The following is an 18,295-nucleotide window of genomic DNA, read 5'->3' on the forward strand; positions in this document are numbered from 1 at the left end:
GACCCTGCAAACTTCGATTACAAAAGTGGACATTGATCTGTCAGGAATCACAGTTCACAAATAACAATGAAAGAGAAAACAGGAAACAAGGTGAAAACAGTAAGAGTGCTCTCTTCTTTTGCCAGTCAGATTTACGTTTTCCCTCGTAGACCCTTTCTGGGTGTCCGTGTCCCAGCTTCTGTCCTACTTCATATTGGGTGCTAAACAAAACCTGAAAACCCCCAATAAATGTCGCTATTTATGTCCTGACTATACATTGTGATCAGTTGCCACTTTGGTGAATAAAAGTACCAATTTATTTTTCCATAAGTGCAAAATCTGCACATTATTGCAAACTTTTGGCCACCAGAGTATAACTACACAGCAACAATGTTGGTGATTAGCACATTTATCAAATAAAAACAAAAATGTCCAAACGCTTCCTGATAATAGACCTAGAGATTTTCCTCATTGTTTTTTTGAACAGTAGTGGTTTGTGATCGCACCGTTCTCAGTAGGCAAAAGATCTCTTCAACTGTCTTTACAACGCTGCTGAACGCTCCTTTATATAGCCTACATGCGATGACGTCATCATGCATTTACGCACAAGATTCCACATGAGGTCATAAAGGACCTCGACATGCGTTAGTCCACGAATCTCATTTAGGGATGAAGCACGAGACTATTTGTACAGTTTGTGATTATATAATTATCACCAGATCTCAACCCAATAGAGCATCTTTGGGATGTGGTGGAACGGGAGCTTCGTGCTCTGGATGTGCATCCCACAAATCTCCATCAACTGCAAGATGCTATCCTATCAATATGGGCCAACATTTCTAAAGAATGCTTTCAGCACCTTGTTGAATCAATGCCACGTAGAATTAAGGCAGTTCTTAAGGCGAAAGGGGGTCAAACACAGTATTAGTATGGTGTTCCTAATAATCCTTTAGGTGAGTGTATATATATAGAGTCAAATTTTACTATTAAATCTGAGATTAACTGCGATTAACATTTTTTGGTCTACTGACAGCCGTAATAAGTATATGTTGAAATTAATATTTACTAAGATTAACAAATGCTTAAAAAGTATTGTTCATTGTTAGTTCATGTTAACTAATGTTAACAAATAGAACCTTATTGTATAGTGTTACCACTAACTTAAACAGCTGACTAAAGCCGATCAAAGCTCTACCTGGTCATGGTGGCAAGCTGTGAAATGCCATGGTCAGTCAGCTGAGTGTAATCGGTTAGATCGAGCTCTAACAGCAAAGTTTGTCTGCAGAGAAACAAGAGTCCACTATCTGTAACAGAGTGTCTGCCAGGTAGCGTCAACTGGTTAAGCCTCAGGCCTGCAAAAGATATCAAACTATATGGTAAGAGTTCCTAGTTTGATGATAAAGCAGCCAAGAGAGCCTTTTGTACTTCCAAAATACTGCAAATATTGTAAACATACTGTAAACAAACCCCCTCCAGTGCAATTCCTTTCTTAGTTCAACCAAAAATGAAAATTCTGTCCTCATTTACTCACCCTCATTTCGTTCCAAACCTGTATGACTTAACACACATTCAAACACCAAAAGCTTAAATATGCAGAAGTGTAAATGAGATTTGAGAGCTAAACTGAAGAGCAGATTTTCAGTGAATAACTTTTATGGTGCTTTTTAGTCCATGTGATTACCATCTGCGACTGGTATGCCAGCCAGACTGAGAGCTGACAGGCTGGGGTGGGTTGCTAGGCACTGGAGAGAATTTTCCTGCACACCTGTGCCATCTAGGTGAAGCGTCTGCAGGTTTCGGAGCTCTGCGAGTGCAGACACATCACGCAAGCTAAATATACCATAGAGGGATGCAATAGAACAGAGTATAGTGCACTCTATTTAAACGCCACATTGTTGCAGTATAAACATAACCTTAAAAGCAAGTGCTGTAAATGCCCCACCACTTTAAGATTGCAAAAGCTGACAGGTGGGAAATGCAGCTTTTAAGGGGGAATTTGTTTGGCGTAGACATACTGACTATTGCTGGGTATACATCCACACATCCAGATATTTGTGTATTACCTTGGTGTGTTTGATGCTGAGAATTCGTAACTGCGGTACACATGTGGTCAGCGCTGCCAATGTGCTCTCAGTGATGGCTGTTTGATTCAGACTGAGCTAGCAGAGCACAGAGGAGCCCGATTGCAGAAACATCAACAGACCTGTGTCGCTTACTTTAGTCTGGTCCAAAGCCAGGAAAGTGAGATTGAATAGTCCTGAGAAAAGACAGATAGGAATAAATAATTTGTCCCATGATAATCGTTTGGATGTGGTTTCTGTTATGTTGTCTCACCTGCGATATGCTGCAGGCAGCTGTCTGTTAGCTTGCTACAGGAGGACAGGTTGAGATGCTGCAGTTTTGAGAGTTTGGACAATACACAAAGACCAGCATCTGAAAAAAAAAATTATGAATTCTCACCATTACGTGTATAACATTAAGGAATTTATTTGTGGGGTTTTTTTTATTTATTTTTTATAAAATTCAACTGATTACAACAAAGCTTGTAATACTGTATTTGTAGGCCTATTAAATGGATAGTTCATCGAAAAATGAAAATTACCTTATCATTTACTCACCCTCATGCCATCCCAGATATGTATGACTTTCTTTCATCTGCTGAATACAAATGAAGATATTTTGAAAAATATCTCAGCTCTGTAGTCCACGCAATGCAAGTGAATGGTGATCAGACCTTTGTAACTCCAAATATCACATAAAGGAAACATAAAATTAATCCATAAGACTCCAGTGGTTAAATCCATGTCTTCAGAAGCGATATGATAGGTGTGGGTGAGAAACAGAACAATATTTAAGTCCTTTTTTACTATAAATCTCCAATTTAACTTTCACTTTCAGATGTGTAAATTAAACTAAACAGGCATCACATGTGACATTCAGATATGTGAAAGTACAGATTTACAGTAAAAAAGGACTTAAATATTGTTCTGTTTGTCATTAAGAACTATTATATTGCTTCAGAAGATATATATTTAACCACTGGAGTTTTATAGATTACATTTATGCTGCCTTTATGTGATTTTTGGAGCTACAAAAGTCTGATCACCATTCACTTGCATTGTGAGGACAACAGGGCTGAAATACTCTTCTAAAAATCTTAATTTGTGTTCTGCAGAAGAAAGAAAGTCACAAACATTTGGGATGGCAAGAGGGTGAGTAATGTGAAATGTCAGAGTACTTTAGTATGGTGTTCCGTCCGCATCGGCAGAAAAATGCACATTCAAGAACAGTTATCAGAACTAAAAGTCATGAAAATCAGTTTTGGTGTTTTGTTTTTTAAAATGGAACCAGTTCTCTTCTAATAACTGAAATGTTACCATAATAACAATATACATTTCTGTATATTCCTCACTCAAAGCTATCATATGGCTACAGAAGACTTGGATTAAAGCACTGGTAGCATGGACTGCTTTTAAGGTGCTTTATAATGGGTCGTTTTTGGAGATTGAAAGCCCCAGAACACATTTACTTTTGTTGTATGGAATAGAACGGATACAGAATTCATCTTTATATCTCATTTTCTGATGCACAGAAGAATGTTGAAATATAGTACTGGTTTGGAATGGCATGAGGGTAATTTATAACTGAGTTTTTGAGTCTTTGCTAAGAAATTCTCAAATAATAGAACAAGATGAACACACAAACACACACACACCTGTGATGAGTGGCGAGTTGACAAAACTGAGATGTTTGAGGCAGGAAAAGGCCCTCAGTTGCCGTAGCAGCTCATTGGTGGTGTACGGGTAGCAGTTTAGGACAAACTTCTGCAGCGGGCAGCCAAAGAAAAGTTCCAGTGTACGTGGTCGGAGGAGACGCTCACGGGCCATGTGAGCCAACAACTGTTCAGCCAGCTCTGGGGCCAAACACGCCAGACTACTGCTGTACTGCATGCTGGGAGCTGAGAAATGCACACTCGTGGTTAATGGAATTTCTTGAAGGAATATTCCAGGTTCCTTCAAGAATGTATTTAACCTGGAAGCACTTATATAATTTGGTAAACAATATTTATTCTCTTTCTGACCTGTCATGAGGTTAACGGTGGCCCTGGTTGCCATGGAGCAAAGAGAGGCCACGCCCCGGGTCTTGAAGGCTTTTTTGGGGGGTGAGGGCTGCCCATGTGTCCCCTGCTGCTCATCATGACGGGCTGCTCTCTGTAAACGCTGCACTGCAGCTTGACCAGCAGCCCCTCGTAATGCACGGCCCTCCTCAGGGTCTGCTGCTGGATTAACAGGCTCCACATCCCTTTAGCACACAACCAATAAGATTCACATTCACAAATCCACTCACTGGTTCATTTATTGTTCAAATAAGTTTGCTTCAACCTAAGAAAATTTAAACAATAGACAATTTTATCTGGATCACTCCTCGGTTTCACATATTTTGCCTGCATATAGCACCTGGTTCAGTTGGACTGTGGGTGGATTGTCAATCGGATGCAGGGTTTAGCATGCAGTGGAAATGATGCTTAAACAAACCTACACACTTATCAAAATTCAAGAATATAATTATTTTAATGATGCAAAAATTACACAAATTTAAAGAACAATAAATGACGCATCAAGGAAGACTCCATGAAATCGCTTCCTATTGAATTTGAAAGTTTGGAGGGGACATTTACTGTAGGGCCCTATGATTTCCAGGATGTAGAAATGCTGACAGACTCTTGGAATCCAGTCATATAAACAAAATTAACTGTACAACACATTAGATTCATAGAGTTAGACATATTTGGGCTAAAATGTATGTATAGATCCACAATTAATAAATTAAAATTGTAAATACAGTACATATCTATATGTGCTGCTAACTTTAGAGTGCTCTACTCTCTGTTATCTCACACACACAAGAGCGAACATTATGATCATGATGATGTGTTTTCAATGTATGAGCGGCCGGCATCACATTTATTTTGAAGCGTGTATCACTTGCAGATCATACAGTTTATTTATTCAATTACATCACAGATGTTTGCAGTTTTACTATCACAAAAGGACATATCACAATTTTACGTTGATTCATTGTGCATTCAAACATTAATTTCATTCCAAGTATGTCATGTTCCATGAAGGTCTGCGTTATATAATAACGCGATCTGTCCGTCCGCGTTTTCTGCATACTACATGTGGTAACTGCGGTATAAGCAGACTCTGATCGTTTAATTATATATAAACAAAAAGATTCACATTCACATCACGAGGTGTGAAAGCCGAATCACCATGCTACCAACTGAGGGTGTGAATTGGTTTTTAAAATAAATCTGTATTCCGACCACCGTCATTGTTGAAAGTTTATAACTCAAATGTTTTTCTGGTTAATACAACAGCAATGTTGGAACGAAAAAATAATATATTTTTTTTCTACAGTCAGCATATTAATCCTCAAACTATTTAATCAGAGCTAAATATCAGAGATTAGAGATGACAGCAGATTAGCAGAGAAAGTATATGACAGGGATTCGTTCATGACAGTTAACCGATGATGTCGTTTCACAATGAGCAGCCACCGGTAGTGACAAAACAATACAAATGTGTATTTGACTCTTATCCCAAAACCCCAAATGTTACCATGATTTTGTATGTCACAAAAACCTTGTTAGCAACACAGTCAAACAGTTATATTATACCAAAACATTTTCCAAGATAAATAATTATTTTCCAGGACATTTAGGTATTTTTCAAATTTTCCATTATTGGAAAACTGCATTGCAAATTTCCAGGTTTTCCAGGATGCGTTGGAACCCTGTGAAAGGCCTTCAATCAGATTTATTCCAAAAAAAAAAGCTTGATTAAACCATAAAATTGCAGATATTATGACAGAAATATATTACTACTGTTTAGTCAAATTTATATTTAATGTAATACTAATATAAATAACTATATTTAGTATATAATACTCTGTTTTACACCACTTTTTATAAAGTAAATTAAAATTAAATTAAAATTACTCGAGTGTTGTTTTTTGGAATGTGCAGAGAAAAGATGCATTTTGATATTTGATAAATTTGAAAACAAAATCATTTTCATTTGATTTTCAAGTTCTGTGAATTAATTTGATTCTACACCCTTTTGATGATAAAATGTTATTGAACTTTAAAACATGGAATTCAGAAAAAATGTTATGGAACATAAAGAATTAAGGGGAAAAAACAAAAATCAAACAAATGAAATTTAGGGGGAAAAAAATTATTCAAAGAGCCCTAGACATATCAATACATGTTATTGGTCCTCTTTAAAAATGTCCTTGAAATAGCCTAGTTTACATCACAGCCATGAACCATGATGTGATACTTGATACAGTATGACTAGTCAGATGCAGGTGGTATTAGAGGGAGGGACTTTTTAAAAATGTGGATATGCTATGAGTGCAAAATAAGTTTTTAGGTCAACTTTTAGAAGTGTACTAGCATTAGATGGCCTCAGAGCTAACAGACATGGACTTAAAGCCACAAAGTCCAATTCTAATTTCAGACTTAATTCTTACCTGAGTCTATTGCCTTGTTCTGGCCAGTGATGTCTCGGCTCCAGCCCCCCTCTCACCCTGTTCTCAAAGAAGAAGGGCAAACGAGGCAGTCCTGCCAAAGTAAGAGAAAGAACAAGTTCTCTTTACAATTCTATACAATGTGGATGGAGTATTCTTAATATTGCATTTTCATTTTTACTGAAAATATGTTTAACCCCTCCGAAAGATACACAATTTATTCTATCTTACTCAAAAATGTGGTACAAGCGACATGATTACCACACCTTTTAACCATGATAGAGATTGAATAGAGAATAAAGGGACTGCACTCACCAATAAAAAAAATGCAAATACTAGTCGATGAAATATTTTAAAGATGAGAATGACTAGAAAAAGTTATATTGACTATAGAAGTTCCATAACTTCAAATATTTCTTTTTTAAAGATTTTTTTTAATTTCCATGAATTTTAAAATACACATTTCTAGGTTTTCCATTACCATGGGGACCTGATTTAGACTGCAAGCTATGTAAAATATTTATTTTTAAGAACAATTAAGATTTATTTGAACAATCCAAAAGGCACATCAAGTAATTACACATAAATTCAAACTAGTTAATAGCAAATTAAGCAAGCATCTAATTACACAGTCTCAATATGAAAACAGTTGCCTTTGAAAGAACAGAGGAGAATTACCATATATTAGCATATTCACAGGACGGTGTGCTAAATCAATGCAGCTGCAGATAATTCAAGTCCCTTGCAAATATATTAACGTATGAACACCACTGTCAATTCACAGCATCTTAAAATTAGGTCCAAAGCACTTCTTTAGTCTGTGGCAGCATCTGAAATCTCCAGATTTAATTTCCCAATGGAAAGAGTCGATACGGTTCAGGATATGTAGTTCTGCTAAGCCTTGCCGGTTGCAGGTTGTGTCATTGGAAATAGTTGAAATGGTTTTTACTTATAAACAGGGTCTAAACTGGGACAAGCAAGGGCATTCACCTCTTTCCCAATCTGCCCGAGTTCCCCACACTTTGGTCAATCACTAAGGAAACACGCGTTGTCCTATGTGGGACTATCGAACAAAGATCTATGACTCTGACTTGAGTATAGAAATAGCAAATCTGAAACGGCAGCAATATTGATATTTCTGAAATCAATAACCCAATGTTTCATGATCTGTGACACGAAAGCATGTCTCTGTCACTCCGACAAAAGCCATGTGAATATTTACAGCTAAAATAACTTTGGTTGAACATTTATTTAAATTTTTGCCATTTTCCAAATTTTTCCAGGCAATACTAGCAGTAAACCATGACCAAACCATTCCAATGAAACCATAATTTTTAGTCTCTTTCTAATTTGTGGAGTTATGAACAGTGAGTTTCAGCGAGAGCACACAAACCTGCAGTTCTCTGGATGTTCTTTATGATTATCTGGATCACAAAGGGATAGTTCCCCCAAAAATAACAATTCTCTCATCATCTGTTCACCCTCATGCCATCCCACATGTGGATGACTTTCTTCTTCTGCTGAACACAAACAAAGATTTTAAGAAGAATATCTCTAATTCCTAACTATAAATTCCCCATCCTGCCCAGCAGGTGGAGATATACATGAAGTGGAGATTTATAGTAAAAAATGACTTAAATGTTTATCTGTTTCTCACCCACGCTTAACATATCTCTTCTGAAGACATGGATTTAACCACTGGAGTCGTACGGATTATTTTATGCTGATTTTATATCCTTTTTGGACCTTCTGAATTCTGGTCACCATTTGCTTGCATTGTGCGGACCAGGAGAGCTGAGATATTCTTCTAAAAATCTTTGTTTGTGTTCTGCTGAAGAAAGTCGTACACATCTGGGATGTAATGAGGGCGTGTAAATGTGTAACATTTTGGGGGAATAATCCTTCAATTTAGATGGCGAGCCCTTAATGAAATTTGGCAGACAGTCTATACATTATCATTCCTATAAAAAAAAAAGTTTTTTTTAGACCCAAAGATGATAACCTAATTCATCTTAGTAAGTAGACGGTAATGCCTGGGCAAGAAACACTCACACTTTCTTCAGAAAATGTAAAAATCTAGTCAAAATTAAAATGGTATTTACCATTGAAATCATAAGGAGGTAAAACAATTTCTTCCGGTTGCTCCTCGTTTTCCAAAGGTTCTTCATCTTCAGCATCACCTTGCACCAGTTTCTGGCCTTGTCCTATTAGGTTGGGGAAAAAGTATACAATTTTTTTTTTTTTAACAAAAGATCACTTGAATTTTCAAATGACAAGAACAGTTGTGTAGAGTAGTGCAATCAACTGATTTTACAGTACTTCAGAGTTTTACATTGTACATCAAGCGGAGACCCAACACAATGGCAAACCCATTACCAGTTTTTAAAGGTGCACTCAGTAAGATTTTTGTTTATGCAGAATGCAAAAACGCTTTCTGCCTCCCATGCCACTGTAGAAATTTGCAATTTGCAGACAGCCATGAATAATGTATTTCATGAATAAAAGCATCCAATTACAGGGGATTATTGAGATAAAGCCTCATTGTAACCCATATTTGAGTTTTTTAAAGAAAAGAAGCATGTCAAAATCAATTTTTGTGGCAATCAACATTATGCCACAAATGCTGAATGAGCTTAACTTCAATTGAACCTGGCATATTCCTTTAAAAAGTGATAAACACATCATCCTAAATAAGAATTTGACTGTGTTCCATGGACTTATTTATTGTTTTACTCACCATTTTGCAAATTGATTGGGGTATTGTTGTGCAAATGTGTTATCCGTACTATAAATTGGTTTTGTTTTTAACTCTCATTTTAACATATTCTTATATATTTATTCAAAGATATGTGAGGGATAATTTTATTTAAAATAATGGTTTGTTCCAATTAGCAAAGGCGGAAAAATTGTGTATTTAAATTAGCCGCCACTGGGGGAGAGGAAAAAAGATGGTCAACAAGTGTTTGAGCACAGTTATACTCTACCTCAATTGTTTAGGGAGGAGAGTAGGTACTGCTGTTAGTACCAAAAACCGTTTTGTATATATAATAGTTTTTAGACAGTTTTTTTTATGTAAACTTATTTTTGATTGCTTTTAAACACTATTTATTTGCTTCACGCATAACACAGCACTAGACTTGTGCTAGTGCTTGGAAGTGTAATCCAGCCTGAAATCACCAAGGAGACTGCTGTAAAAAGGGGGTATATTTTGGTCGGTTCTCACCCAAAACCGATTCGATTCCTTCAGAAGACTTAATGAAACAACTGGAGGTTGTTTCATTAATGTGCTTTTTGGAACTTCAGAGATCTGGCCGGCATTCACTTGCATTTTATGGACCTTCAGAGCTGAAATATTTTTCTAAATAACTTAATTTATGTTCTGCATAAGAAAGAAAGTCATGCACATCTGGGAAGGCATGAGGGCACCGGGTGAGTAAATGTTGTGAGAATTAAAATTTTTGGGTGAACTACTCCTTTATGTAGTCTTACCCCAGTAGTGAGAAGGTCCTGGGAGTGGAGGTCCGACACCAGGGATCCCAGCATACCCCACTGCTTCCTCCCACAGCTGATGGGGCAGGGGTGGGGGTACCACCATGTCCTCTAAAGCTCTGCCCTCCTCTTGGGACAGCTCATTGGGTGGCCCCACTGGCTCTTCATGTAATTCTGCTTCTGGCTGCACTACAACAGCCAATCGGGAGGCCGGACTGGGCGGGTCCTGGGGCATTTTGGGGGGAGTGGTCTGTATGCATAGTGCAGCATTGGGGGTCAGTCCCAAAGACCGGAGGGAGCAGGCCAACTCAGCTTCGCCGAAGCGCTTATGAGGAAATCCTTGCAGGAGGGAGAAGGCAGGTAGTGTAGGGTGGTGACTGGCAATGTATTCAACAACTTGGCTTAGAGGAGTGTCTGAAAGGAAATGTTCATGCATAGATTCCACAGAGGGAAGACGAATCTACAACATCAGACACAAACAAATCAAACAGGTTAGACTTTAAACCAAATAACTGTGCAGTTTATTTATGTACCTGGCAGCAATAGTTGTAAGAAAATGCATACACTATGGTTCCCATCCTTTTTGACCAATGAAATTCCATGATTTTTCCAGCTGTTTGTGACTGCTGGATATAGATTTTTAAAAATAATTTTGATTTTGACCTATTCATTGACTCAAAAGACCAATTTGCTTATAAATCAGACATCAATATAACTTGCCAGCAGGTTTTTCTACAGAAGAGCAATAACGAACGCAAGAACCCTGAAACTGTTATCAGTTACCATGAGGGTGCAGTGGTTGTCCACGTCTGTATCCACACGTCCACCAAGTCTCTGTCCCTGTCCACTGGATGGAGAGGTCTCTGCAGTGGCTTCAGAATGGGCCTTCTCTTGCTGACTGCGCCGGTCCTCCGCTATCCTCTTCAACACCAACTCACGCTCCTTATAACAAAGCAAACACTTAAAGGGATAGTTCACCCAAAAATGAAAATTCTGTCATCATTTACTCTAAATCCATGCAATTTCTTCTTTTGTGGAGCACAAAAAAGGATGTTAGGCAGAATGTCCACGCAGCTTTTTTCTAATCAACGAAAATGAATGGGGACTGGGGCTGTCATGCTTAAAAATGAAAACAAATTCAAACCTCATAAAACCTGAGAGAGAGAGCAGGGTGCTGGTGTTATGGATCATGGATGTGGCCAAAGACATGCAAGCCAATGATGTTTGACGTCAGACATAACGTGATGTGTCTAATGGGTCCGTATTTTATGTGAAAGCTACAGAGAATGGAAAGATCTTCAGTGAATAACAACTTACATTTCTGAATATTGGATTTTAGTGCAACATTTTGGAATATAACACAAGTCATATGGACTGCTTTACTGAAACTTTTAAGGTGCTTTTTTGCCATTTTTCAGTCCCCATTCAATTACATTACCCATGCATTATTTATACAGTATATACACACACACATATATATATATAAAATAGTGGCCAAGAGTGTAATCTATTTATTGGCCGGTGGATTTTTTTTGTGGCCAATGCCAATGGGCTGATATAATGCTGACATGTAAATGATATTACACAATTTAATATGATAGTAAATAACATTTACATCCATTTGCAAGAAATTAAATTCACTTTTATTTTGCATTATATTTACTCAAAATAAAAAATTAAAAAGATTTAGATGGTCCAGATTATACTGGTTTCAAATGATCAAATTTTAGTAATTTGTTCACACAAACAAATTGTTAAAATGTACAAGGAAGACTGAAATAATAACAGCGCCACAGTAGTTTCAAAAAAGGATAGAATAAAATGAATTACAAACAGCGCACTGTGATTATGACATTAATAGTGGCGAATCATATAGTGTACTTAAAATGATAGTTCACCAAAAAATTACAATTAATTCATTATTTACTCACTTTCACCTTGTTCTAATCCTTTAAAGGTTAAAAATTACCTTCAACTTTTTTTTTTGTTTTTACATTCAATGGCAGTGGATGGTGACCGCCTCACCTTCAAGCTTCAAAAAGGACAGAAGTCTAATAAATTATTCAATGCATATCAATAAGGTTTGTGAGAAACAAACTGTAATCTTATTTACTATTTAGTGAAAATCTTGACCAGATTTTTGCGTTTTGAATTAAAAGTTGCTCGCTTGCTCTCTCGTGCAAATTTGCACAAGCTTGTAAGGTTTGTGAATTAAATCTTTAAAAGATATTCAATCGTTTTGTTTAAATGGTATACTGTATTATACAAGTTTTATTTCCATGTCGTTTACCCGTTTCAGATGGCTCTTTCACATGCAAGCAGGCTTTTCTTGGTGCCATCATGGCTGGCAAAACTTACCGTCCAAGCGGGAAAATGTATTGTATTGTATTTAAAAATGCCGAATATTGTTCCACCACTATTTTTTTTTCTTTCTTCAAAAAACCAAAAACTTTTCTTCACATTCTTGACCTTTTCTGTCCCACAGAGGAAGTCCCAGAACTTGCATTTCCTGGGTGAACTATTCCGTTACCATTTGTTGAAATACATTGTGCGTGAAACTTATCAGAGGTTTACCTGTTTTTTCTGTCTCCTTTCTGCCCGTGCCTCCTGGGCTACTCGCAGTCTCTGCTGCTCATGGAAGTTACTCTTGTCCTGTTTGATCAGAGTTTCCAGGGGTGGATGTTCATTTCCTTTGGGAGTGTTGATGGAGGGGGGTGCCAAAACCAATGAAGGACCTCCAAAAAAAATAAACAGCCTTCCTCTGTATTACATTATTATAAGAATCCAGTATTAGCGTAAGTGTACTCCTAATAATCCACTGTATACTGCATAAAGTCACATGACTTCTGAGTCATGTTTGAGGCTATTTGTAATCACATTTTCCTTCCCAGCAGAAGTTTGACCCTCTTGTGAAAAAGAAGTGGACCTATGCCATCCAAAAACACTGAGTAAACCAACTAACTGTACTGAAGGTTTGTGGCATTTGTTTTTTTACCTGTTGTTTCAGACTGTGAGTTGTTGGAGCACTGATTATCTTTGGGAGGGTTGAATGCAGAGAACGCCGTCTCTAGTGGCTGTGAAGACTGCTTGACTAGTTTATGTCGTGGACTTCCACCCTGTAAAAGCCTTCAGAGCAAATGGGCGAACAAATGAGAGAATGTTCTGCCAGATTATAAAACACAATGCTATCTAATAACATTGTTATTGTGCCCTGCAGGCACTGAATTAAACTAGAAAGGGGAGTATGTAGCATACTGTACATACAAAAGGCAAGCTATCTCATAAACCGTTGTTTACAGATCAAAATGGATTAAATCGCAATGTTGACTTGACAAATGATACAAGTTGAAATGGCAATATACAGTATTAATATCGGAAACATGTTTAAAAATTGCTTTCAACAGAATGCTCTTGAATAGTTTTGATTTTCAAGCATTTATACAATGCAGGGTATACAGATTTCAACCATTAACATAGATTGAGTGCCTTCAATCAGAATGATATAACCGATACAAACTTATTCCCACCAGCTAAAGGTAATTTTAGGTACATTTACATTTACATTTATTCATTTGGCAGACGCTTTTGTCCAAAGCGACTTACAAAAGAGGAAAACGAATAATCTTAAGGAGACAGTGGTAGGATATAAAAAGCAAAAATATGTATGTGACGTCTTGAAAAGTATTTACCATTCAGCTGCTCCTGGTACAGAAAAGAAACCTGCTTGCATCGCCACTTGAATCTGATCTTCACTGAAACCCATCTCAGTAAGGGTTCTCATGAACCCCCCCAATAGTCTAAAACAAATAAAAAAATAGTTAGTCTTAAAATCAAATAGTTAGAATGCCATCAAACTTCAATATTTTAATGTACATAATAACTTATGGAAGTTATTATACATTGTTACAAAAAGTAAAACTAACAGTTGATGTAAACATGTGGTGCATCTATTGGTGCCGTGTTTGACAATTTATATAAAACAATTTTATTCCATTTTATTCTTAAATTACATAAACTTCCATTCCTAGAATTATTTGAGCAACAATATCATGCTTTTACTTAAATGTTTATTTTTTTGTTTTTTACTTATATCTATCAGATCATGTTACAAACATGTCCAAAGTGAGTGGGCCAAGGTATAACTCTAAAACTACATATAAAGAACAGTTTAAACCACTCAGCATACAAAAAAGTGTTGTTTAGGTGGGGGTTTCTATGACTATTACACATATACACTTCACAAGCTCATGCAAATGCATGCAGCTAAAGTATCTAAATTCACTAACGTTTTGGATGGAAGTCCCAACAGACTTCCCTGATGCTTAAAGGGCCACTGCACATTTCCTTGCAATTTTAAAGTATTAGAGTAACAATGACTGTGTAACACAAAGCTTTAACAAGCACAAACTGACGCTTAAGCATGCTGCCGGTCTCTGGAAACAGTTTATCATGTTTTATCCAAGTCCGACAGGCTAATACTGCAATGCAATAAGCTTTACAATGTTAGCTTACCGATGTGGAGTCCATATTTGTAATAAATATCCTCCAAAATGCTAAATAGCTGGCTTTGTTGACACTTTGCAGAATCTGTTATTGAGTGTCCGCACAGAGTGGTGACGAAAGTGCTTGGCCGCTTGCGTCACATGTTCCGTCCTGGACAATACGCTCGACGCTGATTGGATGACTGACAGTTGGGAACGTCCTTCAAAGACAGCCGCGGTCGCGGTAAACCTTTCATGCTGTTAATCACAGCTCGTGCAAGTGTTTGGTGACGGCGCGTCTCCACCCAAGAGAAGTTCAAAAAAACGTACTACTTCATTATTCGTTACACAGGTTTAGAGAAATAAGAAAGCCGTCGTTTGTCTTGTAAAGCAACAATTCCCTTTTTGCTGAGGTTTTATTTTTATTTGTGGCATGCAGTAAGCATTTTGGCCGGCAGATGTCATTGGTCATGTTGAATGTTAACTTTGGGACGTAAGATTCATTTGAGCGATTCGATTCGTTTGGATGGTTCGTTTAAACGAACCGTTTAAAACGATTCAGAAATATTTTTCTCATCGTGCAGCATTTTGTTTCATTTTTCTAGTAAACAACAAATTGCTGTTTATCGCGTTATGTTTGATTAATATAGTCCATACTCCATTTTTATTGTTTGGTATTGATTTAACAACAGGCTATGAATTTCAATCAGTGTTGATGGCATTTGTTATCAATGGCATGAATTAACACGAATCAATGAAAAGGCTTTGAGGAATAGAAGTACATTTTGTTCAATGAATTTGGGTGTACTGCTGTGTACCTTTAGTGTTTATTATTCGATCGATGAAAGATGAAAATACATCACAACAACATTACCATTAGACAAAAAAACTGATAAACAACTGTTGTGAAATTAGATTAGATATTCCTTGCGACCTCATTTTCATGTTTTGAAATTAAATATGGTGTCTACCTTCAAGGTCCATTGTTTACAGCACAATAAACAATGATGTTCCAATATTATAAATAATATCAATCAACACTGTTAATTATCAATATATTAATAATTATTATTATTCACGATATTTCTAACGTTCCCACCTCACAGTTTTACTCCGAGTCACACTTTACTGTTTGCGAATCGGTTCGACCGGATCATCAAAAAGAATCAGAACAAATAAACTCGTTTGCGAATCGGACGTCATCTTAAATGTGCATGGCAAGCTGTTTTGACATTTATTCCTTAAAACTTACTAGCACCTATTTTTATTTTACTAGTACGTTTAGTGACTAGAAACTATTAAGTACTAGTATTTATTCAAAGTACTAGTACTTATTCAATAGATACTAGTACTCATTCTAGTACTTTTTCAATAGATACTAGTACTTATTCAATATATACTAGTACTTATTAAATATATACTAGTACTTATTTATTAGATACTTCTTCATTATTCATTATATACTAGTGCTTATTCATTAGATAGTACTCATTCATTAGATACTAGTACTTATTCATTAGATACTAGTACTTGTTCATTAGATAGTAGTACTCGTTCATTAGATACTAGTACTCATTCACTAGATACTAGTACTCATTCACTAGATACTAGTACTCATTCATTAGATACTAGTACTCGTTCACTAGATACTAGTACTTATTCACTAGATACTAGTACTCGTTCATTAGATACTAGTACTCATTCACTAGATACTAGTACTCGTTCATTAGATACTAGTACTCGTTCACTAAATACTAGTACTCATTCATTAGATACTAGTACTCGTTCACTAGATACTAGTACTCATTCATTAGATACTAGTACTTGTTCACTAGATACTAGTACTCGTTCACTAGATACTAGTACTCATTCATTAGATACTAGTACTCATTCACTAGATAACTAGTACTCATTCTAGTACTTATTCGTTAGATACTAGTACATATTCTAGTACTTATTCATTAGATACTAGTACTCATTCACTAGATACTAGTACTCATTCATTAGATACTAGTACTCGTTCACTAGATACTAGTACTCATTCACTAGATACTAGTACTTGTTCACTAGATACTAGTACTTATTCACTAGATACTAGTACTCATTCACTAGATACTAGTATTTGTTCACTAGATACTAGTACTTGTTCACTAGATACTAGTACTTGTTCACTAGATACTAGTACTTGTTCAGTAGATACTAGTACTTATTCACTAGATACTAGTACGTATTCATTAGATACTGGTACTCATTCATTAGATACTAGTACTTATTCACTAGATACTAGTACTCATTCACTAGATACTAGTACTCGTTCACTAGATACTAGTACTTGTTCACTAGATACTAGTACTCATTCATTAGATACTAGTACTCATTCACTAGATACTAGTACTTGTTCACTAGATACTAGTACTCATTCATTAGATACTAGTACTTATTCACTAGATACTAGTACTCATTCTAGTACTTATTCGTTAGATACTAGTACTCATTCTAGTACTTATTCATTAGATACTAGTACTCATTCATTAGATACTAGTACTCATTCACTAGATACTAGTACTCATTCATTAGATACTAGTACTCGTTCACTAGATACTAGTACTTGTTCACTAGATACTAGTACTTGTTCACTATATACTAGTACTTATTCACTAGATACTAGTACTCATTCACTAGATACTAGTACTTGTTCACTAGATACTAGTACTTGTTCACTAGATACTAGTACTTATTCACCAGATACTAGTACGTATTCATTAGATACTGGTACTCATTCACTAGATACTAGTACTTGTTCACTAGATACTAGTACTTGTTCACTAGATACTAGTACTTATTCACTAGATACTAGTACTTGTTCACTAGATACTAGTACTTATTCACTAGATCCGAGTACTCATTCACTAGATACTAGTACTCATTCTAGTACTTATTCATTAGATACTAGTACTCATTCATTAGATACTAGTACTCATTCACTAGATACTAGTACTCATTCATTAGATACTAGTACTCGTTCACTAGATACTAGTACTTGTTCACTAGATACTAGTACTTGTTCACTAGATACTAGTACTCATTCACTAGATACTAGTACTCATTCTAGTACTTATTCATTAGATACTAGTGCTTATTCACTAGATACTAGTACTCATTCATTAGATACTAGTACTCGTTCACTAGATACTAGTACTTGTTCACTAGATACTAGTACTTATTCACTAGATACTAGTACTCATTCACTAGATACTAGTACTTGTTCACTAGATACTAGTACTTATTCACTAGATACTAGTACGTATTCATTAGATACTGGTACTCATTCACTAGATACTAGTACTTGTTCACTAGATACTAGTACTTGTTCACTAGATACTAGTAATTATTCACTAGATACTAGTACTTGTTCACTAGATACTAGTACTCATTCACTAGATACTAGTACTTATTCACTAGATACTAGTACTTATTCATTAGATACTGGTACTCATTCATTAGATACTAGTACTTGTTCACTAGATACTAGTATTTGTTCACTAGATACTAGTACTTGTTCACTAGATACTAGTACTTGTTCACTAGATACTAGTACTTATTCACTAGATACTAGTACTTGTTCACTAGATACTAGTACTTACTCACTAGATACGAGTACTCATTCACTAGATACTAGTACTCATTCTAGTACTTATTCGTTAGATACTAGTACATATTCATTAGATACTAGTAAACATTTTTTATTCTACTCTACTGTCACAATTCTGACTAGTCATTGTATTTGCCGGGGGGAAAAACAATGGTTA

General features: G+C 36.1%; 1 protein-coding gene across 3 annotated transcripts; it reads right to left on the minus strand.

Annotated features, from left to right (window-relative positions):
• Window positions 1–315: 315 nt before the first annotated feature.
• LOC127634838 (uncharacterized) lies at window positions 316–14,611 on the minus strand. 3 transcript variants are annotated; one of them, XR_007969415.1, is made up of 13 exons: window positions 14,518–14,611; window positions 13,695–13,802; window positions 13,001–13,131; window positions 12,580–12,740; window positions 10,789–10,947; window positions 10,006–10,465; window positions 8,619–8,720; window positions 6,520–6,610; window positions 4,061–4,281; window positions 3,695–3,937; window positions 2,314–2,412; window positions 2,043–2,236; window positions 316–1,258 (listed from the first exon to the last, which is right to left on the minus strand). XR_007969415.1 is itself a non-coding variant. In XM_052114542.1 (12 exons), the coding sequence occupies exons 2-12, from the start codon at window positions 13,784–13,786 to the stop codon at window positions 2,139–2,141; spliced, it is 1,857 nt and encodes a 618-aa protein (XP_051970502.1). In that variant the 5' UTR covers window positions 13,787–13,802; window positions 14,518–14,611; the 3' UTR covers window positions 316–2,138. The 3 variants fall into 3 exon arrangements, 1 of the variants encoding a protein (XP_051970502.1); XR_007969414.1 differs by having other exon boundaries at window positions 316–1,783; XM_052114542.1 differs by having other exon boundaries at window positions 316–2,236.
• Between the last annotated feature and the right edge of the window lie 3,684 nt (window positions 14,612–18,295).

The sequence above is a fragment of the Xyrauchen texanus genome, chromosome 42, assembly GCF_025860055.1.
Source record: "Xyrauchen texanus isolate HMW12.3.18 chromosome 42, RBS_HiC_50CHRs, whole genome shotgun sequence".
Classification (NCBI taxonomy): domain Eukaryota; kingdom Metazoa; phylum Chordata; class Actinopteri; order Cypriniformes; family Catostomidae; genus Xyrauchen; species Xyrauchen texanus.

Coding starts and splice junctions, on each gene's coding strand:
- LOC127634838 (XM_052114542.1), bottom strand. CDS start 13,786: ATGAGAACCCTTACTGAGATGGGTTTCAGTGAAGATCAGATTCAAGTG. Junction 6,611..8,618: donor ACCTCCTTATGATTTCAATG/GTAAATACCATT, acceptor TTACTTTGGCAG/GACTGCCTCGTTTGCCCTTC. Junction 2,413..3,694: donor CAACTCGCCACTCATCACAG/GTGTGTGTGTGT, acceptor TTTTTTTTTCAG/ATGCTGGTCTTTGTGTATTG.